At 41.7% G+C, this 24,166-nt stretch overlaps 1 protein-coding gene and 1 long non-coding RNA gene across 2 annotated transcripts in view; one reads left to right on the forward strand and one right to left on the reverse strand.

Annotated features, from left to right (window-relative positions):
- Positions 1-9,494, forward strand: part of LOC137129427 (uncharacterized) — a 45,510-nt gene extending 36,016 nt beyond the window's left edge. The window contains exon 3 of the long non-coding RNA XR_010914758.1: positions 9,348-9,494. This is a non-coding gene — a long non-coding RNA (uncharacterized lncRNA). The remainder of the gene's footprint in view (positions 1-9,347) is intronic.
- Positions 1-24,166, reverse strand: part of LOC137128912 (venom phosphodiesterase 1) — a 30,024-nt gene that overhangs the window by 2,969 nt on the left and 2,889 nt on the right. The window contains exons 3-23 of the mRNA XM_067507637.1: positions 22,144-22,278; positions 21,748-21,873; positions 21,531-21,591; positions 20,984-21,078; positions 20,547-20,626; positions 19,338-19,457; positions 18,468-18,577; positions 16,441-16,506; positions 16,188-16,260; positions 14,138-14,246; positions 13,583-13,705; positions 13,325-13,356; positions 11,693-11,820; positions 11,318-11,387; positions 11,117-11,204; positions 9,373-9,545; positions 6,052-6,097; positions 4,907-5,061; positions 3,642-3,777; positions 1,154-1,231; positions 904-1,036 (exon numbers count right to left, since the gene is read on the reverse strand). Coding sequence (XP_067363738.1) covers positions 904-1,036; positions 1,154-1,231; positions 3,642-3,777; positions 4,907-5,061; positions 6,052-6,097; positions 9,373-9,545; positions 11,117-11,204; positions 11,318-11,387; positions 11,693-11,820; positions 13,325-13,356; positions 13,583-13,705; positions 14,138-14,246; positions 16,188-16,260; positions 16,441-16,506; positions 18,468-18,577; positions 19,338-19,457; positions 20,547-20,626; positions 20,984-21,078; positions 21,531-21,591; positions 21,748-21,873; positions 22,144-22,278 — 2,137 coding nt within the window. The remainder of the gene's footprint in view (positions 1-903; positions 1,037-1,153; positions 1,232-3,641; positions 3,778-4,906; positions 5,062-6,051; positions 6,098-9,372; positions 9,546-11,116; positions 11,205-11,317; positions 11,388-11,692; positions 11,821-13,324; positions 13,357-13,582; positions 13,706-14,137; positions 14,247-16,187; positions 16,261-16,440; positions 16,507-18,467; positions 18,578-19,337; positions 19,458-20,546; positions 20,627-20,983; positions 21,079-21,530; positions 21,592-21,747; positions 21,874-22,143; positions 22,279-24,166) is intronic.

A 24,166-nucleotide genomic window follows, 5' to 3' on the forward strand; every position in this document is an offset into this window, starting at 1 on the left:
GTGCGTTTTTCAACAGTTACGTGAAATCAGTTTCCTTAACACAACAACTTATATAGTATTTGATATTTTGGAGCCAAGAAACGATGTGAAACTGGCACCATTTTGGCTCTACCTCAAAGAACAACAGCTGAAATTTCGTCAAAAGGGCTTCACCAACAACAGACACCTGCCCCACTCCGTGCCAGCACCAATTTTAACAGCCGGTTCACTCATCCCTGTTAGCTTTGTAGCTACAAATGACCTCATTGGGCCTAAACTCCTGAGAAACTTCAGTCCAATTCCAGCTAAACCGTGGACTTGACATAGTCCAAGCAGAACTACATTTTAACCAGACATTCAAAAAAAAAAAAACACAAAATGCTGGGCACGTTTCGATTCATCTCACTGAACAAGAAACAGCTACTTCTGAAGACCACAACTGCATCTTTGCAAACGGCCCAATCTTTATTTAAGCGGCCAACTCCGTCATCGTCTGTCCTTCTTCTGCTATTCAGTTTAAGTGTGAGGAGATAGCCAGCATTAGATTTGAGCCAAATGTTTTATTTCCCATCAAGGAATGAAACAAATTTCGAGCCTATCCAAAGCACAGAAATGAAGAAAGAGGGTTACTACCTGTGTCATACTGAGGGGAGGATGACACATAACTGGGAAAAACCCCCAGAGATGTGTGCATTCACCACAAGCCTCCAGAATGGAAAACACTAAACGTTGCCTATATATGTATATGTATTGTTTGTCACCACTACATTTCCTCTGGGAATAGTCTGCATAGAACCATAGATGTGACTAACTGATTAAATAAAGGACCTTGCAGGTGCAATAAAACCTTTACATTGGTGAAGGAACCACAGATAACTTCTGCAGGGTGACATTGCCTCATCCTCGCTCTAAAATAAAACTTACTGCAGGATCTGATCTTCAGCGTCGTATCGGCCATCATAGTTGTAATCAAAGACCGGGCCTGTCACCACGTTTACGCCGTTGTAAACAGAGGCATATTTCTTTAAAAGGGAACTCTGGAAGTAGTCCCAGATCTCTGTGAGGCGAGAGGAGGGAATTATATGAGACTGGGGGAACGTTAAAGGGAAATAAATGGACGAATTGTTGGTCAGAAGTGTCAGAATTGGACCTAAAGCAGCGTAGACGAACTTACTCTTAAACTCGGGGTACATCGGCACCACGTTGCTTATCAGCAGAGCATCATACTGCTGGTCTGCTGTCGCATTCAGATCTACAAAAAAAAACAAAACAAACACAATAAGAGACACATTCTTGTGGTTACAGAGCCAGGCAAGTACAGAATGTGTAACACTGTCCTATTCAGAGTATGTGAGGACCTCCTTGGATTTCCAGTTGACTTACTGAAAATGTTGCTGCTGTTTATCTCTGTTTTGATTTAAAAACCCCGTCACCTCTATGATATCACTGCTCCCCTGATTAGAAAGTTTATTCCGATTCTTGAAGGTCTAGTCAAACACAGGAAGCCTTTAAAACAATGTTGTTGTGCATAACTACAAAACTGGCTCAGCATGTGCTCACTGAATTTCCTGAAATACCCAGAATATTGGATCCACTGCTGAGAATACACACAGTACCTCCTTTGACATATGATGTAAATAGGTTTCTTTTTCAGCAATAAACCCCCTAATAAATAATCTTTCGCTTTCACATTACGAGAAAAGAGGCTCAGGGTTGAAAAGGTAAAGCCCATTTTATTAAAGGTGCTTACCAACAAGGTAATAATAATACTAATAATTGCTGATACTGATTTCCAAAAAATTGTACTTTTGACACAAAATGAATCAACAATCTAGACAAATATTTGCGAATTGTTGTGAAATGCCCCCTTTTCCTGTAACTTAGATGGGACATTCACACTCTTTAATGTCAAAGTGACAGAAAAAAAAGGGAAACCGGTCACACTAAACCACTAACTGATGATTAAAAAAAAAACAAAGAAACACGTGGGACATGTGGGATTTGTCACCTACCAGGAACAAGGTTTTCAATGAGCATAAAATGGAGGTCGCTTTCTCAGTTTCACAGGCAAAAAGACTGAAAACATTACTGAGAGATGAACTTCATTGTTTCATTAGGCCAATAATAAGCACGAATGCAGTGACTAAAAAGAAAATCTGCTGCTTAGATTGTTTTTCTAAATAATATTATGACACATAATTAAAGTCAACTTGGCTGTTTACTGCTTTAGCAATAAATAAAGTACTGGTTCTTTTGTGGGGTTGATGTGACCCATCCAGTCAGGCTGCTGATTCCTGTAAAAGGGACTTGACTCCAAGTCAAGGGTTATACACTGGAACCTGATCTTGGTGCTTGGAGGTCAAGCACAAGATTGTATAGCATCCTACTCAAACAGACGCGAGGCCTTAATTGGCGCTAAAGGAGCTTCAACAAAGTATTAAGTTTTTATACATTTGCAAAGATTTAAAACCAACTTCTTTCATCTTGTCATTATGGGTTATTGTTTGTGGAATTTTGAGGAAAATAATGATTTTAATCCATTTTGAAATAAGGCTGTAACCTGACAAAATGTGGAAAAAGGTAACTGGGAATACTCTCTGTGTGCACTGGATCAATACCATAACTATGGACATAACTAGGATTTAATCTCTCAAATTGCTAAGCCCACATCTATTCTGCATCTAATTTTCTTCTAGATCAGTGATAAAGAAAATAAGATATTTTCATCCTGTGTAACTTTAACATTAATAAACACGATTTTTTTAAATACTACTTACTACTAATACCACTTCAAATAGTTTATACCATAGTGCATCTCTCCCGACTCTATCAAATGGTTGACTGTAATCAATAAAAGCAGAATAAAGGGTTTTTCTTTTTTAAGGCAATACAGGTAATAATTATGATGAATAATTATGATATGAAAATTATGAAAAACACATTTTTTTTTTCTTAAACCCTAATTAATTTTCCTCAAAGACAGAACTAACATCACAAAACCTACATCAGCTTGCATTTGAAACCGTTTCCCCAAAACCTCTTATTGATGGCTGGAGGAACTGGTTGGCACTGATGATTGACAGCTAGAAGGTGGCAGCTGTGGCCTCTCTGTGTGGAGTTTGCATGTTTCCTCCATGTTCGGCTGATTGGTGGCTCTAAGTTGCCTAGAGGTGGGAATAGTTGTGTGTCTGTGTTTGTCCCTCTGACCCAAATATCCAGTCACAATCCTGCCTGAGTTTTCCATCCAAGCTCACCTTTAACAAGCTCATTCTTTAATACTGGATTTCACTTTGCAGGTACCGCTGCCTTGATCGTGACGAGCACGACCTTGTGTACCGAGCTGCCCTTATATCTGCACGCACACTGTTCTCCTGGCTCTAACCTCTGATGCTCCTAATCCTCATTTTAACCTCGTCCCGTGTCTCACAACAATTGCAACAACTGAATCATTTCATGAGAGAATCCAAGTTAGTGCCGGTGCCAAATATGAAAAATTGTTATAATTGCATTCTTCACTTTTCACTTTAATAGTAGTAATAAACAAATGACCTATGATTTGTGTAACGACATGGGTGTGGATGAGCCCAAATTCTGTGGAAGTGTGTGTTTGAGTTAAAGGGAGCCAGGGACAGATTAGGGAGATGAATTATGCAGGTACATACTGGGAGGGTAGAGAAAGCCACTTGTCAGATTCCCATCTGCATCATACTGGTCACATCTGGAAGTCTGGGACACTGGCAGTCTGATGTCCGCTCTCAAACAGTTGGCCATCACTGGCGCCAACGGATCCCAGTTCATCTGAAAGCAATATTTCAGTTAAGACGTCAGAATGAATCATCCATTTTCTTAACCAGACTATCTTCTTGTCTTCAGAGAACACAGAGATACCCACAGACAGCCAACCATTCGCGCTCAGATCTACACCAATTAACCCAACATGCGCGCGTTTGGATAGAACCTGCAAAGTGCACCCAAAAAGGCTGCAGCCGGGTGGGGATTCCTCCCTCAGGATTAATCAGCCAGACACTATCTCAGGCCCACCGTTGTCCCTTTAACTCAATCATCAGCAAAACAATGGTTTCCGGTGAGCCTCTCCCTCCCTTCATCTATGTATCTATATAGATCTGCATCTGACCTAATGTGTAAACATCTACTCAGCTGAGACTGAAAAAAAGGGGCACATTCTACTTTTATTTGCCACATTTTTAGTGCATCACTCAGGCTTGTGTTTATCAGTTGGTTTATTTAAGTGAGTGACTGCACTACATGAATGTCCGTGCGTCAGTGGCAGGCATGTAGATTACAAGACTACGTTAGATTAGTTTTCAATTGAATAAAAGATTTTTGTGCGAGTGTCTCATTAGGAAAAGCAAACGTCTAGAAGGACAAGCTGGGTGAGGCCGATGGTAAAACCCCTCAAGCCAATTTATTTCCTCTTTGGTTAATTAACATGTTGTAGGCAGCTGTTTGTGACTCCAAGCAGCAGTGTGGAGACAGCAGAATTGGAGAAATTGAAAATAAAATGCTGTCTCATAAACTTCTGCTGAGGCATTCTGGGTTATTCCCACAGTCCCCCTGATTCATATGGTTACACTGCAGGGTACGTTAAACATTTGGGGACTGTAAACAGCACAGACACCTGCTAATAGTAGAAGATGTTCCTCAGAAACATGACTCACAATGAAGCACAGAGTCACAGTACATGGAGCAATTTGAAATTCTTCTCGTGAACCTTTGTGTACAAGGCAATGACGCCACCAAAGAGAATTAAGTTCGTTACCGTAAAATGTCAATGATTGTTTTATGGTAACGCCCTGTCTGATGATTTCCTCTTACTATCATTGAATTGGCGTAACAAATCCTTAAGAAAACATGTTAAACATTTCTAATAAGTCTTAATTTGTTTCCTCGTTGCTGACACACTCACTGGCTTGTCGACGGTGAACGAGCTCCACAGAGGCACCAGGGTTCTGTGGCTGTAGGCGCTGATGAACCCCTCCTGGTAGAGGAGGCAGTAACTCTGGTCGGGCTGCAGCAAACGTGGACGACCGTACGGCACGTGCTTCTGCTCTGCAGCCATTTCTGCAGAGAGAAAAGAAAAGTCGTGAAGACTCAGTGACATCACGCCGCAAATGTTGTTGCTGGTAATCAGACACACATGTACAAATAGATCATTAGGGACAAACTGGGCGTAGATAAAAGAGACAATTGTTTTACATTTAATTTTCCCATATTTGTTTTCCACGTTTATGGATTCATTCATTCCACATTCCAGCTTCTGGCATGATAATGACTTACACCCTCACACACCAAGTCTTGGCTCCAGGTTCCTTTTCATTGCCAGATCTGTGTTGACGTTTAATGCTCGATTACATTTGCGGAATGACAGAATTAGACTGTGCCAAGTGTCACTTGAGTCATAAATTACCTCATGTCTTCTGTCCACGTGCTTCCACATTCCCTCACTTTTATTGAGCAAAGTTACTTCTTGCTCGAGTCTGACACCTCACATTCACAGAACTCATTAGGTTTGATGTTTGCAGAAGGAATGAGGAGACCTCCTGCCAGCTGGCCTGCTCTGTGCTAACTTGAAGTTACACAGTGCATGAGGTTACTGTTGAATGGACACTTGGGTGAAATGTGTGCAAACGCACAAGCTGCCTGCACATCTGGCAACGGGGGGGACATGTTTCTACCGTGTGCTCATTGGAATTTACATAAATGTGATAAATAAACCACCTCCTGAGAATGACAGCGGTGGTTTTAAAGTAAGTCCAGTAGCCCTGCAGTAAAGAGACACGAAAATAAATTTGGAAATAAAATAAAGGAAAAACAATTTGTATTGGCAAATTATTAAAATCAATGTGGAAATGAATAAATGTAAAAGTTTCAAAGGTTTGTGGCCCCGACACAAACATGACTGAAGGTGCACGCAGGTAATTCTCCATGTTGGGTTGTGCATGTAATAAAGGTGACAAACGTATAGGCTACAAAAAAATTATGAATAAATAAAATATATACAGGCTGTAAATCACAGTTCATTTCTCAGACCTTTGAAACAAGAGTCCTCACCTTCATCTGCAGTCAGATTTAAACGGCCGTTGATTTCATTTCCGGTCTGTGTAGAGACAGAAAGAAAAAGAGGTTGGAAAAAAGGAGCATTCAGACTCTTTTTAAATCTCTTTGATCAGCTTTCACATTATACCGGTCACAGACAATATGCCAGGATGGTATTACTCCTTCTGCATCAGTGCTGCCATTGATAAAACCCACTGATATAAGATAAGACACATCCGAATCTTTAGTGACAAAGAAATACTTGCTGACTTTGTTCTAGGGGGTTTCCGTAAACCTCCAGCCGGTAACCTGAACAGTCAGAGTAACAGAAGCTGTATTGTTCCACAGCTACAAAAAGGGCAGAACACAATCACGGCTTCGTTTCCACGTACAGAGCAGTACAGGTCTGGTCACTTGTGACTGTTGCAGCACGGGTTTCTAAAAGCTTTCAAGTGAATAAAAACACCAAGGTAATTTCAAAGGAGGAGGACAAAGCTCCATTTTAATACGTTGGAGGGGAATCTGCTGCTGGCACAGCATGAGGACAGAACGGATTAGTCTGTGACACTCACACAATAATATTACTGGAGCCATGGGTTCACAAGGGAATCATTGGTCAACCATCCACATGTGGAACCTATCAGCCTCTCTTACAGCTTCTCTCTCTGCTTTCTGCTGCATCACCCACTTGTATTTCTCTTTTCTTATAAACAAACCCACATTTTTGAGTTATGATTATTCCTTCTCCTCAGGTATTGCCCACATCTCCCCCCTATTGGCCTGCAGGACTCTTTCAGTTTTTACATAGTATATCTCATCCTCATCCTCTAACTCAGTATCAGTGAAATGGTGATAAGCAGTTCCTGTTGCTGGGCCCAACCTCTCTGTTAGAATGATTCATTGGATCATTACTGAACCACCATTATTTTATTTCGACTTTTCTTCCTATTTTCATTTCACTTTACTGTATGACATTTATTGCGGACGGCAAAGTGAGAATTTAATTGTGCAGGGAAACATGCTTTCTGTTTGTGCGTATGGCAATAAACACTTTGACTCTTTTTTTGTTCCTCAGTGCATATTATAGAACCCAGAAGAGCAACAAACCTGTGAAGTCACATTTAATCACAGTATGTTAGTCTTTGGAATCATGACTTAAGCACATAACAATCTAAATAAAAGTTAGATGGGTCAAAAGTTAAGAGGTTAGACTTTACACTAAGAGTTTGGCTTTGCGACCAAAACCACAAAAACTTCCATGTCCAAGTCTGGAAAACTGTGCCAGATATAATGTAATCTGCACTACCAGGACATCAGCCTCCATCGAGCTATTCTCAGAAAGTGCTTCTGCAGTATTTGCACACAGGAGCTTAAGTGCAGCATAAGAAACTACGTTGCTGTTTCAGCTTTCCAGATAATGTCTGGATTCGTGGAAAAGGCTGAAGTCAGGTCTCACACCATTCAAGCTGCTCTCCAGATGTTTCTCCCCCCCCCCCCCCCCCCCCCCTATTTTTGGTTTTTCCAGCCTCCGTTATCACCAGTTGCTATATTCATTACTGAACCAGCAATTTACTGGCTCTCCAGTCTCTAAAAGTAGCATTTTAGCTACAAAAGTAGCAGCAGTAATTTAGGGTGAGCAGCTCCTGGATGTTTGAGCAGCTCCTGGATGTTTGTCACACTTAATTCTCTCCCTGATTTTGAGAAACACCACCTCTCAAACTCATTTAATTTGATTTCATTTGGAAACAGGAAACAGTCTGAAACTTTTTGAACTTGCTCTTCCAATCAGTTTAAAAGCTTTAGCACTGAAGTTAATTTGGATTTGGCTTCAGCAGAAAAGAATCTCCAAAGAGTTCTGGAGAAACTCTGCACAAAACACAACTGAACCATTTCCAATAGCCCTAAGTAGTATGAGTAACATCCAAACAAATAGGAACAGCTAATGCTAAATGCAAGCAGAAATGTGGTGTGTGTGTGTGTGTGTGTGTGTGAGAGAGAGAGAGAGAGAAGAGGCTGACTTGCTGAGAACTGAGTTTTGTCACTGAGTGGGAGATAAAGAGAGCAGTGTCCCAGAATACGGCTTGGATTCACTGACCTGCAGACACGGACTGTGGTTGACGTTTGGTTTTTGTAACTGTAATTATCTCAAACCTTAACTGCACCACAGCTGTAGAAAGAAGGATTTTATGGACACTGACACCAAATGCACCTTTCTGTTTTGCACATTTACAGTATGTACTGCATAAATACAAAGGAAGCGTCCACTTGTGACTAAAGATGAAACAGATTAAATGGAAACATCCTCTAAATCTTGCTGTCACAGGCAAACTAACTCCAGATAATGCACAACCGAAGCAGCTGACACGTCTCAAAGTTTGTGCATTTTACAACTTGTAGTCTGTACAAAAACAAGCACAGACACTCTGACAGATGGACCTGAAACAGCTGGAGGCCTCTATGCTGAAAGTGAAACCAAAAAAAAACACCACTTGTCTTACAGGTTATGCAGACGAGCTTGTCTTTCCAAACATGCGGCATAATCCAGAGTCACCGTCTCCTCAAGCATCAGTTCATCATTTTAAAATCTATAGGACATGAGAAAAGCTTTCAACAGCCCCAACAACAGGAACACTGGCTATAAATAAGCTGTTACTGAGGCGAGGACATGACTCATTACTGGTTAGTGCACTTATCTGGGGGCAAACCTGAAAACAGCCTGATGGGATCCGCGCTTGTGTGAAACGTAATCAGGATACAGACACTATAGTTTGACCTCATCGCGAGTCATGTTGGCAGCGACCCTTCAGTTTCAGTTCGATAGCACCAACGCTCGCTTTTGCTTTTGGTTCAGTTACATTTAATGTAACAAGTACATGTGATGAAAAACACACCTTAAAGCTTTCATTATTACTTTAAGGTTATGCTTTTGTTTCGCCGAGGTTCTTATGTGAAAGATAACCAGACGTTTATAGATTGAACTACTTTTGTTTTTACATTGTTCCTGTGTTATAAACCGTTTACAACAGGTGCATGTGTAATTAAAAAAAATTAAATCGGCCAACATTTGCTTGCTATGAACTGATGGCACAATAGCATGGACATACTTCATGTGCTTTAAAAGGTAGATGGTGATCCTGCCTGCCTACTTATTATTTTCTGTTTATTCTAACAAATTGTGACAATATTCATATTATTTCAACAAGTTTTGACGTCAATATTCATGCATTTCCTTTAAATATTGGTTGAGTGTCTTAATGCAGCTTTAATTATGAATGATGTTCAGACTTTTCCATTGCTCTGTTTTCATCCAGTGTCATGAGGCTGCAGGAAACTCACCAGTGACGGACAGGAGCATCCCAGCCCATCTGCCGGGTCCAGGCTCACCACTTTACACTGAGCAGGCCTGCTCTGCTCTGCAGGGGGCTTGGGAGAGTAGTAGGGCTCCCTCAGGACGTGGTTCATGCTGCCGTGGGTCCCGTTGTTGTTGGCGGGCGAGATTTGCAGTACGTCTGCAACAGTAGTAACAGTAGGTGTGACATAAGTGCTGCATTATTTTTCCTGCTTGGGTTATTGGGTTATAACACGACCCTGACAGATGCATTGAACCTTAATGACACTGTCACATTGTTTCTTCAACAACATCCATGTTTTAGATTCTGCTTCAAAAAGGTTTTTCTGTCAGTCAAGAACATATTCATACACGAAACTGACAATTACAGGACAATTGTTGCATTAGAGCCAAAACGCCACCACTTTTTGGATTGAACATGATGGATTTTAATGCGCAAACATAGACGTTTGGTTATGGCACGAAATAAAAATGTTTGGGTTTATTAAAATGTTTCTTAAATGTCACATGACTTGAAGTTGCAGAAGTACTGATTTTACGTGACCACATCATGGAAAATATGAGCTCATTTTAAATTTGATGGCAGCAACACATCTCACAAACGTTGGAACAGGCTGATGTTGACCATTGTGTAGCATCCGCTCTTCTTTTAACAACTGTCTGGAAATGTCTGGGAAGTGAGGAGACCAGTTGCTGGAGTTTAGGAGAGGAACGTTGTCCCATTCTTGTGCAGAATTCTTACTGCTCAACAGTCCTGGGCCTTTGCTGCCGGATTTTCCTTTCACAATACAGCAAAAAGTTTTTATTGGTGAAAGAACAGGTCTTTCAAGCAGGCCAGTTCAGCACCCGGACTCTTCTCCTGCGAAGCCATGCTGTTGTGATGGATGCAGTGTGTGGCTTAGCATCGTCTTGCTGAAATATGTAAAGAGACGTCTGGATGGGAGCATGTGTTGCTCTAAAACCTCTCTGTGCTTTTCAGCATTGATGGAGCTTTTCCAGATGTGTAAGCTAAGACCCTCTCCTTTAGTCCACAGAACAATTAGTTTTCAAACGCTCCTCTATTTCTTTTTGATTTTGCGATTTACTTTTTCAGACATTTGTTGCCCCTGTTCCATTTTTGTGAGATGTGTTGCTGCCATCAAATTCAAAATGAGCCAATATTTTCCATTAAATGATAAAGAAATTCTCAGTTTCAACATCTGATATGTTGTTTATGTTCTATTGTGAATAAAATATGGGTGGTTGAGATTTGCAAATCTATTTATTTAGGTTTTACACATTGTCCCAACTTCTGTGGAATTTGCAAGGCATTGTTTGAGAGTGCAGAGTTCAAGTAGTGCAGCTGCCCACGAGCAAGCTCGTTTCTGCATCTTCTCTGTTTCCGCCAGGTGTTTCTTTCCGCTTACTCAGCGTTACTCATCCTGCTGAGTTCAAAACATTGATTCAGCTGAGAGAACTTTAACCAGGCCAAAAGTCAAGGGTTTGTGGGGACAAGTAATGAGTTGCTGCCTTTAAAGGAAATCATGCAACTTCAATCATTTCTTTTAATGAACAGGAATTGGTGATATGTAAGAAATAACCTCTCAAAATTACAGTTCTTGTACAATTAGGCCACATTTTTAAGATCTTTTTTTCACCTGCCTTAACCAGTTGGGTTGATTGGACCATGAAGAAAAAGCAAAAATCAAGTTACAGGCTGCTGTTTAGCTGAAGAACCACTCGAAAACTCACCACACATGAGGTTGTACAGCTCAATGTTGGAAAAAGGTTCAATTTGTCGCTGGTTCTGAAACTTGGGTCCATAACTGACAAACATGGCCTGTGAGAAAAGAGGAAATAATTCTGCACATTTGTTTCTGGAAAAATTAAGACCATCAGGCGGGAAGTTATTGCACTGAGCTGATTAACAGAACAGGAATCCTCATTGCTTACGTGCATGCTTTCAGCATCATTGTCATAGCCGTGATTCCCACCAGAACAGAATGTGAGGGATCCACGTTTCCTGCAGAGATATACGTCTTTGGTCTTAGTCCAGTGAGTGGGATGTGCACGTTATCACAGTCTGAAATCAGCTCCTATCCTCCCTAAATAAGCACTATTATTTAGAAATATGCTCTTTGTCAAGGAGACAGTCTGCACTCACTTTCCCACTTTATTGGCCTTCTGAATTCCCTTTGAGTTGCATCATTTTGTCAATTCTTTCTGTACAACGTCTGTTGTCGCTTTGGATAAATGTAAATGTTCATAACCACTAGTGTCCACTCTCAAAAACATCTCACATGCAATTATGAGAACACTGATGGATACCTCTCTAACAGCCATTTGGGCTCCACCAGGACGCTGACGTCTTCGATGCGACGGCTATTGGCAAAGTGGAGGCGCTTTGGTAGGTCGGCTTTCAGGTACGGTTTGATCTTTTGGTCCGGCTTCTTGCACTGAAATCATAAAAAAAAATAAAAAATTACTTTTTACTGAGACACCTTTATATAACAGTTACATTTCATGTAAAATGTGTAGATTTTTTATTAGCCAAAGAAACGATAACATCATGTGTCGAAGAGCAGGACCCAAAATGGTAGAGTGCAATGGAAAAACAGGCCGGACGGAAAACAGAGTGAAAACTCAAAAGCAAAACATGAAAATCATTGCATTAAAACAGAAAAACGTGAACAAATCAACACGTTCTCATCCCACAGCGTCAGATATTGATGCTCTTCTAAGGCGTCAAATTGTTGCTATTGCTATTGGACGCTCCAGTGTTTGATGCCGCAGGAACGACTGTGGGATTAAGCACCAAATCTTCAGGGCAGGTTTCGTTAGAAGATCAATTACCAAACACCCAAAACGCTACAAGCGCTGAAAACTTCCCTCACGCACTTGAGTCAAACCCTGGCCTCCTGTGGAAAAGCCCTTTGTCTTGTACCACTCACCTTCCTGTCCACACTTTTTCTCTTTATATACTACATCACCGCGTTAGACATCAAATATTGGAGCATCATGGTTTTTGTGCTACAGTCAACAATCAGGTCCCCTAATCATGTAACATCAACTCCACATGTGCAGGGATACTGTGTAAGACTTAAAGTCAAGAGGAAACCAGCAGGCAGCATCGTCCCACTAACCGTGAAACCATGCTGCTCCAGCAGAAGCCTTAATGTCGGTTTAGCCAAATTCCAGCTTCATTAGCAACATCGTGAGCGTGTCGGCAGACATGATGTCCCAGGTTGGTTTGTGTGTGTTAAGGATTACGTTGGTTAAAATTAAACACAACATTGTTGTTTCATGTTTATTTGGTTTAAAAAACCAACATTTACATAACACTTACCAGGCTTTGAGTGTGCAAAAGCTGGAGATGACCTTTTTTTTTTTATGCTTTAGTGATGTAATGGGTCAGACCAAATAAGGAGGGGGGGGTGTTGGGCTCAGTGTAATAAATTCCTGTAAATTGTTTTTTTTGACTTGCAATATACTGAACTTTAACACAGTCTAGTCAAGTAGATGATCATGATGATGATGATGATGGTGTGATCATTTGATTGTTTACTGGTAAAGGTCATGTGTTTTAAGAGAAGTTGTGTAAAAAAAAAAATATATATATATATATATATATATATATATATATATATATATATTTTTTTTTTTTTTATTAAATGGTTCCCCCTCAGAGGAGGGCAGAGCTGCATTCATTTAAGTCCAAGATACTTTTTGTTGTTTCATACATACTTTGGGGAATATGTCCCAACTTCTTCAAAAAGAAGAAAAAGCCAAGATGCACAAATACTCGAGTACGTGTGGACTAGGCCTTAGAAACAGGGCAGAGCCAGGACAGAAGTCCTCTCAAAAGACTCTGTGTTGCATGGAAACACTTGAGCAGATTAATATTATTTCCTCAGATGTTTCGCTGTGGGTGATGGTGAGAGGTGGGACTTCATTACTTACAGTCATGTTAGCTACGAGTCCAGCTGGGTCCCCTGGTGAGAAGGTGAAAGGAAAAGGTCAACATCCTGTTCACGCCAGCAATGACCAAACTGTCGCTAATAATTATCACGTGACACCACAAATCTGGTGCTTCTCAAACAGCTGTTTTTACCACATGACTAAGTCTTCGGTCAGGCCTGTCAGCTGCATTCGTAACCAGATGTTCTGGTTCATGAAGCAGCAAATCAGTAACTTGCCACTGCACATGCATCAACTCACAGGCTGCGTCTTTGTTTTTGGATCGGATCCGTCCAAGCGGCCCCTCTGTGACAAAGTAGTTACCGACATCACCCACCAGCTCCTCCAGCACCTGCTTCCTGTCGCAGCTCGTCTCTTCCATACCTGCATGACAATTAGATCAGTATGTCACAAGATCGTGTCGACATTGTCTTTCTCCTGAAAACCGTTGCAGAACAGGTTTTTAGATTGACTTTGGTGAATTCATTCTTTTCAGTGCTCAGGGTATTAAATGCCACTGCTGTGTTTTTCCCAAGCTCACTGCAGTTCGATTACGTTTGAGACCAGAGGCTGCTTGACTTTTGTCAGGCTCCTACTGATGCTTCATAGGTCAGAATCTGCCCCGACATGAATCTGCCATTTTGATTAGATTTGTTTGTTTGTAGACTAAACCACAAAACGTCCTGATTGCATGATTGATGATGTAGCCATATGCCCTAAGGTATTAATAGTTTTTGGTTGCCAAAGTCAAAAAACTACATGTTGCGTCAAATTGCGGTCAAATGTTCCACAGCGTGTGTGTGATACTGAAGTTACCATGATCAGCCACAACTATGATGTTGACACACTGGTGCAGGCCGATCTGCTTGAGCCCATTCATGAGCTGACCCATGATCTTATCCACACCCTGGATTGACGCTATAAGCTGTGGGAAACAAACAACATGCAGCGGCTCTCATTAGAAAATTCTCATGAACTGAGCTTACAATGCAATGGCACGAATGACAACACAACATCCCCACGTATCTAAAGACATCAGCCCTGCTGATTGCACAGTACTGGTAAACCTTTCTACAAAAAAACACTAATAGAATTAAATAGTGTCTGGAAACAGCAAATGTTTCAACAGCTGGAATCAGAGGAGATACATTTGCAATAACTATAGTTGTTTGGTATAATGTGCGATTCCAAATAAAGTGGGCGGAATAGATCTTGCACGGGCCCTTTTGTCCTCTGACAGAATTCCTGCATCATCATTCGTGTACTCTCACAATAAAGCGGCTCGAGACTATTGCAGGACAGCAAAAGTCCAAAGTCCAATGCTAATTCCCCATTTTATGCTTTTTCTGATGTCAATATTGATGTAATGGGATCAGACCAAGTAAGGAGAGTTGGGCTCAGTGTAATAAATTCCTGGAAATTGTTTTGTTTGACTTGTAATATACTGAACTTTAACACGGTTAAAGTAGATGATGACAATGAGGATGTGATTGTTTGCATCACATCCTCATTGTCTTTTTTTAAACCTGTATATTCACTCCCCCTCACAGGAGGGTAGAGCTGCATTCACTTAAGTCCAAGTTGCTTTTTGTTGCTTCGTACATATTTTGGGGAATATGTCCCACCTTCTTTTAAAAAGAAGAAAATGCCAAAATGCCAAAAACAAATACTCGAGTATGTTTGCACTTGTAAAAGGGAGATATGTCCTCACTGAAAGATCTTTGGATCACAAAGACGCCAATGCTGGATTTCAGAGGTGCAGCCCCGCCAGCATCATGTCAGATTAACATGCTTTATGACTCTAATGTCATAATGAAGAAGAAGCACACTGGAAATGTTGGATCTGATGACGCCTAGAACAAGCAAAGCCGGCCAGCTCTCTATTATCAATCCAGCCCCAGTGCGACCGTAAACAGGATAACTGCTTACAGATAAAGGAGGGATTTTTATTTGGACATAAGGACACCAGGGCAGCTGTTTATCTGTTCATATCAGCAATCTAATAACTATCCATCTGTGACAGCTCGTCTCCAGTCTGTCTCAGGTCCAACACGGAGAGACATACACAGCCAGACAACCAGGCCCACTCGCAATTATTTAGAGTCGCCAATAAACCTAACACGCATGTCTTTGGACTGTGGCAGGAAACTGGATTATTGCAAACTCCGTACACAAAGGCCACAGTTGGTCTGAGATGTAAACCTAGAACCTTTTAGCTGTGAGGCGGCAGAGCAAACCACTCCACCACCGTGCTGCCAATCTAATAACTGATGTAGTAAAACATTAAGACAATCATGTGGAACATCACGTAGCCTTTATTCTCTGTTGAACCACAGCAAAATCACGTTTTTACTACGCAAACTTTGAAGCATCAGTAGTATTTGACGGAATCTAATTAACCCAAGACCCAAGGTAACTATGCGATTATGATAAAGTAAGATAAAGTAAAAGAAACGCTTAACGTAATAAACAGTCTGATAATAGAAAGAAAGGAAATGGTTGAGCATCAATCTTTGGGTTGAGGTAGACTAGAATAAATCAATTTGAAACAAACAAACAGGAGCTTTATGCTTCATTTCTTACTGGGTAGTGAAGTCGTTGCCATGCAGCTTATGTCCCTGTTTGTTATGGGATCTCATTTAAATGCTTAAGGAGTTCAGCTGATACGAATGCAAATGTTATTGCCATCTTTCAGCTTTTACATGAGGCTTTATTTTGTTGTTTTTGGACTGTTGCTACAGAAACTTGTATCTGTGACTGTTTACACCAAGCAGCATAAGAAAGAACATCCGTATCATAAGGGCCATGGGGGATTTGTTGAAATCAAAAAGAAAGAGAAGCTTTATTCCTTCTGTATTTTGCTTACCCCTCCACTGACAGGACCGAACTTGTGTCCAGATTTATCAGGCTCCTCCAGATACAAAGTGTAGAAGTCGGGCCTGGAGGGGAAGTCCAATTGGAACAGAGCAAAGAAAATTCTTGCTAAGAACATTACAGTACAAAAAAACCAAACAATTAAAATATACAGCATGGACCGAACTTCCTGATCAAAACAAACTCTGAATGAAGTGTTGTGTGAGAACAAGACTTTTCCTGAACCATGTCCAACAGGAACTGACCTTTCATTACTTGGCATCTGAAGCCAATTGAGCACAGTGAACACTCTCTCTTCAAATGGCACTTTACTGAAATATGGAACAGAAGAGATGAGTCATAAAATGTTTGAAACAATGATGTCAGACACTGTTCTGTCTGAACGTGTTGAAAAAGTGGGTTTGACCTGGGGTGAGTTTTAGCATCAAATGATGTCTGTTTTGTCTGCTGGGCTCTCATTCCTCCACATCCTCATGTGCAATAACATCTGGGACTGTGAGGGCACAAGTGAGAAATCCAGGCCCTGCAGATGCTAGGACCACATTGCCTTGGGAGACCCTACCAGGGGAGCTGTGTTGCCCCAGCAACAACAATCAGAAGGCAGCACAAACCCTTGCAACACATTGAGATGGAGTTTTTTGGAAAGGATTCTTCTTTCAACATTCAAAGGAATGATAAAAAAAACTTGTTGAGGTCATCCTATAAGAATGTCCCATGGACACCTCCCATTGGAGGTTCTCTGAGCCTGCCCAACTGGTAGGAGACCGTAAGGTAGACCTACAACATGTAGGTCAAATAATACTGTAAAGGGGCAGTGGTGGCCCAAATGTTGGAAGGGCAGCTTAGGGCCAGGACGTTGCCAGTTCAATACGTAGACATTGAGGATCAACTCTGGGCTTTAGTGGCTCAGAAAAGTTAGATTGTGGCTAAGCCAGTAAAACCACAATCATTTTTGAAAGTCTACTCTGGTGGTTAAAATCAGCTTTCAACGACTTGGAGACACTTAATTTGATGCTGGTGAAAGGTGGCTTAAACTACAGTAATGTGTGGGTTTAAGACGTGTGTCTGGCAACTTTCAAAGCAGCAAGACTTCTGAGGAAGGCTTATTAATAAGTCATGATGAAATAGCTCACGTACGTAGCATGGCCTCACTTCTTCCCCCTCAGATTTGTCAAAAAGGACACAGCTACATTCAACCACAATGAGCGTATCTGCTCTAGATGTGTCCCACAAACAAATGCAACTGATGAACAATGTGTGTATGCTGTGTTTTCAAAGAGACCCGTTTGTAGGAAGCACGTGGTTTCATGCATTCAGTGATAAGTCATGTAGAGGGAAGGTTGCACATCTTGGGCTTTTTTTAGTGCGTCTCTAAGTTACACCTGCATTTATTTATTTCATCCAGCTCCAAGCAGGCGAACAGTACTGAGCTTCATGTAGCTCCTGGAATGAGAAATTGTGATTCTTCACACAGCAATAAACACACTACTCCCATCTGTGTCGATAAGCACAGGAATGTGCTTTACGATGTGTTGCTGCATTCACAGACACTGGCTAAAAAAAAGTGAAGTCCTGTGCCTTTCATCAGTTTTGTTACTTTATTTCAACACCTGTTAATGTTGTGTAAATCTTCAATCATCTAACTATTAAATTCAAATACAAGAAAAGCTGTGAAACCTAATAATGAGTCAGCAATTGTTGAACTTCTCTATAAGCCAGGATAAGTTCAAGTTACTTAAAAAACTTGAGGAAACCAGTTGCCTCAAATACATTAAGCAATGTGCGGTGGGTTTGTAAAGAAGTGGTTGGGTAATGGTGACTGGAAAAACACAACACATTTTCTGGATATTTTCTGTATGAATGTGCGACTTTGCATTTATACTTTACTTTGTGCTTTACAAAACCTATTTGCAGGAGCAGTTTAGTTGAACTCTGCTCTATGTGCACTGACTAAGCTCCAACCCACATCTTCGTCCGTGTAAAAGTTTCCAATATCCTCATATTGTCTTCCTGTCATTTGACCTTAAGCTGCATGACTGCTGATTAACCCAGCTCGTGGTTTTAACGAACAGCTTGAATATCTGCATCTGCATCAGTGTGATTTGCTGACTAACTGCTGGATCAGTTACCATGTGACAAGATTTAATAGTGTCAGCACGAGCCAAAATAAGGTGTTAGGAGGAGATTTATGGTGACGTTTACCATCCAAAATGTTAAATTGTTTCTGTGACGTGTGACACTTTTATGATGTGGCGTGAAGAACCGCTCTTACCCATCGTACAGACGGTAGATGTCGGGGAAAGTACCATTAATTTTGACGTCTGATCCCGGCCAGAAAAACGTCCCAGACTTCAGTCCCTGGTACTTTGCTGTGTGCCAGATCTACACACACACACACACACACACACACACAAACAGGATGTGTGTTGGTCACTGAAACCTCTGCAGGAACGTTTTTGGACATTGTTAAAAATTTACTTGACCGCTTGTTTTCACTCTAGCAACATTTTAAAAGAGCAAAGACAGAAAAAGGGAAGGTGCTGATTCAACGTGACCCATTTACTCGGAAAAACACTAAAAAACATGCAATAAAAACATATTTTTCCATAAAACAACCCAATACCCAGTGTTTTCTTTCCACAATGGAAAAAATAACACGCTTCTCCAAAAATCTGAAAAAAATTGCTGCCTCAAGCTGTTGTCAGAAAATTTTCAAGAGATGAGTTCTGCTGATGAAGTTGACTTGTGTCCCAGTTCCATTAAACGCATCTTAGCAACTGAAATAATTTTAAATAAACTACTCCCACCTCCTTTTGTGAACATTCTCCTCATTCATTTGTAATGAGTCTTCCATCCAAAACCTACACTAACATCTAAAGTAGCCAAACGTGGACTTTAAATACAGCGCCTGGTTTTTATATCCGTCTCCAACTGAGAAAAGGATTTCATGCGATGTGTTTTACTCTGTTGCGCTGCATAAGATTTCATTTCTTTTCCATTCTTTCAATCTCAGAAAGTGGCCACAGGTCGACGTCCACTGTCCTCTGACTGACTGAAGCATTTCGCGCAGGAGATGCCCATGGTCACATCAGGGAATCAAGTGGATTCATTAGTCTTTAGGAAAAACTGTAAATGCACTCACAGGCTGACCAAGGTACCAGTTCGGGTTGTCCTTCTCTGCATTGGACAGACTGAAGGTGGTGTCAAACACCGGGTCGTACATAGTGTTATCGATCAAACCGTTGGACTCTGGGTAGAGACCCTGGAGGGAGCAGAGAGGGGAGAAAGATGAGTGACAGTTGTTTGGATATGAACCACGTTCCCTTTGAAACCCACCTCTAAAACCACATGTGAAAGTATTTCCTGACTCATCGCTAATTTACAACTTTTCACAATGATCTTAAAGGGGTGAGTCACTTGTTAAATTACCCGTTAAATAGAGAGAAGTAATATCTTTGAAAAATGGAAAAAAACAAAATACAGTCGTAATATCAGGGACTATATATAATATCAGTAATTCTCTGTCTCTCTCGTCTCTAATAAACTCGCTTGGCTTGTGGAAATCACCTATGATTCTTGTGCTAAGCTATTTTGAACTCTACTGACCCTGTAAGGTTTTCTCACACTAAGACAGCGACAGTCAAAAGCGTTGAGTCTGTAGCGTGAAATGTCTGTAAAACACAGACATTTCACAGAAATGACTCGTTGTTGTGTGATGTTGCATTTCCTTTATTTGTTCAGGTTAAATGTATTTGGGCCATTTACCTCATTATAATTTTTCATCGGAGGATCATTCATTGGATTTTTGATTTATTTGGGGAAGACTTTTACTTTAATGTACTCATCCTGTGAGTTGAGGCGTGGGGATGGGGATGAGCTGCTGGGGGTTCAGTTTCTTGCCCAGGACACACCAGGGAGAGCTGGGCGTGAACCCCCGACCCTATGGGCGGCCCCTCTACCAACTGAGCAGCCCCCTACGTTTTATCAGCAGGTTTACTTGGTCCTTTTAGTGTTTTTAGTGCACAATTGTTTACTTGGTGTATTTTATATTGGTTTTTTTCGGGGGGGTCTAGATTTTTCTGTGCAGTTTGATGTGCACTCTTCATGATCATTCAAGCAACGTCCTTTGGAGGTTTACCCACTGATGTGTCCCTCATTATTGACAGGAAACTATTAAATTGCATTTACATTTAGATTAATATCTGCAACGCAGTTTCATTGCAGACAGGTGGTTGAATGTTACTGAGGAAACATCAAAAGTCCTTTACTGAAAACACCTGTTCGTGCTTTCACCTGCAGCGTGTAAATGCACTGCGCCTGCAGATGTTTGCATTCAGGAAGGTGAGTTTACCGTGACAATGGTGTAGTGGTTGGGGAAAGTCTTGCTGGGAAACGCTGCCTGCATGTACGGAGCTGACGTGCCGCATTTCTCTGTGACAGAGCAGAGCAAGAGAAGACAAAATGCATGAGCTGCTACGTGAGCATTGTGTTTGAGGTCACCGCTGTGCTTCTCCATCGGTCAGAGGTTTCACAGTAGGCGTGTGCGTCACTGAGCTACAGCCAGACTGGATAAATTCATTATGCGGCACAGAGGAACTGAGCCAGGGTCAACACTCACATTACCTACAACTGTATTACTACTGAGGAAGATGGGGTGGGACATCCTCATCATCGTTGGAATGTTTAGTCACAGTTCAAAATCTCACACACATTCACTACGAGGAACTACAATCTTTGTTTTCTATCATTCGGCCCTGAGGACGTGAGCTTATTGAGGTTAGTACTAACTGAGTTTGTCCAGAACGGGGATGAGACTGCTCCACGTCTGCAGGTACTCAGCCCTCAGTCCGTCCAGAGAGACGAGGAGCAGCGGCTGCTTAAAGCTTCAGGGAGACAAGAAAGCATAACAAATCAGGAAAAGAATGTTCAACCAAAACACGTGTGCTCTAACACACCCAGTGGGGAGTTTAGTTAAAACTAAATAAAACTGTGCAGCTTAAGAGAAGATGATGTTCTCCACAAACATTTCATTTTTCTCTACACTAATTACAGAGCAGCGCTGAGCATGTGGACGTGCATATGTGCCAACACTGTCTGGCCTCTCTCGCACACACACACACGCATTTCCACTCGGCTGTTTTCCTGCTCGTTCTCGTCGGCTGCGTCTCCACTCAGCTGCAGCTCAGCCCTTTGTTTGGGCCTTTGAAGAGGCCCATCATCCAGAAGAAGGTGACAGCGACTTTAGTTAGTGATTCAAAGTGGACAAAGCCGTTAAACAACTTTTAAAAACGCGTACAAGTATCAGACGTCTTTGACATTCACTGTAAACTCTTACCCGGCTGGACACGCAGGGGACGACAAGTCTCCGCACTCGTCCTCCACCCACGCTGTCTCCGCTGCAACGGGGTGGAACAAACACAGAACTTTGTGTAAACAGACTGACAGCTCACATTTTCGAACACTGGATTAAACAGGACCACGTCTCTATCTGCAGCATATACAGAACTCCGCGGGGGTTGTCCCCCTTCCAAAGTCTGTTTCGGTCCTCTCACCTTGGCAAACGTGCTTGTAGTTTGTGCAGCAGTCGCCTGCAGAGAGACAGTCATCGGAGCAGTGACACTTGCTCTGCGTTAGCCTCTTCTCTCCACAGCGCAGCCTCGTGCATTCCCACTGCTGAGCTGCGGGGAACAGGCATCGAGTTTCACACTGTGTTGCACTGAAGACGTTCGCATTGTAAATGGTGTCTTTCCTTTTCAGCTCGCTCGTCAGTAGCTCCCACACGTTTGCTGTGCGGCAGCCACATGCAACTTCACTAAGACGCCAGGGTCAAAATGAACCAACCAGAGGGAGTGAGGGTGGTTCTAACCAACCCCGGATTCTTCCATCATAACAACTGTGGAAGAGTCAATTGTTACAGAAACTAAACAACATGAGAAACTGTCTCTCACTTGGGATGGTGCAGATGTCATGGTAGTCATAGCAACAGCTGTTACTGGCAACGCAGTTCTCGTCACATCTGCAGCTGGGGACGTCGCCGTCATAGGGCTCGTAGCATCGGTTTCTGCAGGACGTGTGTGGGGTGACTGCAACAAGACAAAATGGAATCTTAGACGCAGTGAGTTCATGGTGGCTGTGGGTGGGAAACATGGTGACTTCTACAGTCATGGTTCGGTTTGGCAAAGTTCCTCGTGAAATCCTCTGATTGGAGATTGTTGTGTTGTTGTGTTGTGCTCCATCTCAGAGTTCAGGAGCCACATGACTTTAAATTTAGAGTCAAACACTCACAGTTCTTACCTTTTCCTTCAGAATTTGGTTTTCCATGTCCATCGTGGACGTCTCACAGTTTACGCTGTGCCATCATAAGCCTGGCACATGACTCTTTTTTGTGTATTTTTGTTTGGACTGTTCTCTGTATGTCACGTGAAATTCCATGACAACCTGTTGTGAGTCATCTGCATAATAACACTAGAAAACCGTACATTCAAAAAGAGGAAGTGAGTGAAGTCACGTGAGTGATTAACAGTCCCACAGCTGCCACCGGTATTGCAAGTACTTTTCAAGAAGTGCAGCGGTTGTGCAAACGTCTAAAGGCCAAATTGGACAAAATAGTTTCAGAGTCACAGCAATGTTCTTTTAAAACTCCAAGTATAAAAACTTTAAAATATGTGAAAAACTAAATAAAAGGCCAAATCACTGACAGATTAAAAAACTATTTTGTTACTCAGCCCTTTGGGTCGTCTGTGTCTCACACAACTACTTGAATCCATTTAGATGCTGACTGAAGTCTATTTTCTTAACTACAGCGATTGAATCACTGTAATTATGTGCAGGGCTCTGAGGGACCTACACTCTGAAGTGCACCTGAAACACAAACACAATTCACCAGGGTGATGAATGGATTGGATGCAGGTGTTTTCCACAGAGGGTCACTGTTTCCGTCTAGACAATAATGGGATTTCACCTCCAAATTCTCAAAGGAGGCGATGAGTCGCACATAAGTAGAACAGCTAATCAAAACCAATGGTCTGCACAGGCTCTTAGCGTCATGGATTGTTGTTTTCATGCACATGTGCTTCCACAGGATATGGGGAAAAAAAATACTCAACTTAGTGGGGATTTAAATATCTGATGCTTCATTTCTGTACTGCTGCAGACGTGATGCAACATCCACAGCTGACGACAGAAACATTGTTGGAGCCCCAGGCTCAGAATCATCCGCTCTCTGCCATGAATACCTTCAACCTGGATCCTTCGTATGTTCGCTATTTGCCTCGTCCACACCTTGGACTTTAAACTGTGATGGACTTGTTGGGACAGCCTGGCTTGCCTGATCTTTGCTTTTCCGTGTTTGTTAATTGAGAATCATTGGAACTTTTGTGAGACAAAGTATTTACCTGGTGGATTATTCAGAGGATCTTTAAACACCGTGTGCTATCAAGAACCACCTTGTAAGCTACATGAAGACTTTGTAAACCTTTGGTCTGCACGTCTGCTTCTGGAAACGGGTTCACTGCTCTTTATAGGCAATGTATGTCATGGATTATATCAAGGTCTAAATGCGTCAAATAAATGCTCTTAGTCTGAATTTTCTCATTTTCATTTTTGACCTTACCCCCACACTTTCAGTCTGATGCCTTTCTGTTCCAATACGTTTGGCAGGCACTAAATGTCTTCGCTTTCACACATCCATTTCGTGGATCAAATGTCTGCAGAAACAGCGTGCACAACGTCTTACTGGGCGTTGCAGCTAAAATCTAATTCCACAAAACAGCATTTAGTCGAGCTTCTCTGTAACCGACATTTACTTGGCTTTTGGGAAGCCTCAAAGATCTTTTTCTGGAAATTACACACACCTTGCCACCAGGATGGTCTTGGGAAATTTCTGTGGACTTTGAAGTTACAAACGCCTTTATTCACCAACACTGAGACACCACCTGTTATTAACTGTGGTCGTGCAATGGCAATTTACAA

Source organism: Channa argus, chromosome 1 (genome assembly GCF_033026475.1).
Source record: "Channa argus isolate prfri chromosome 1, Channa argus male v1.0, whole genome shotgun sequence".
NCBI classification, from domain to species: domain Eukaryota; kingdom Metazoa; phylum Chordata; class Actinopteri; order Anabantiformes; family Channidae; genus Channa; species Channa argus.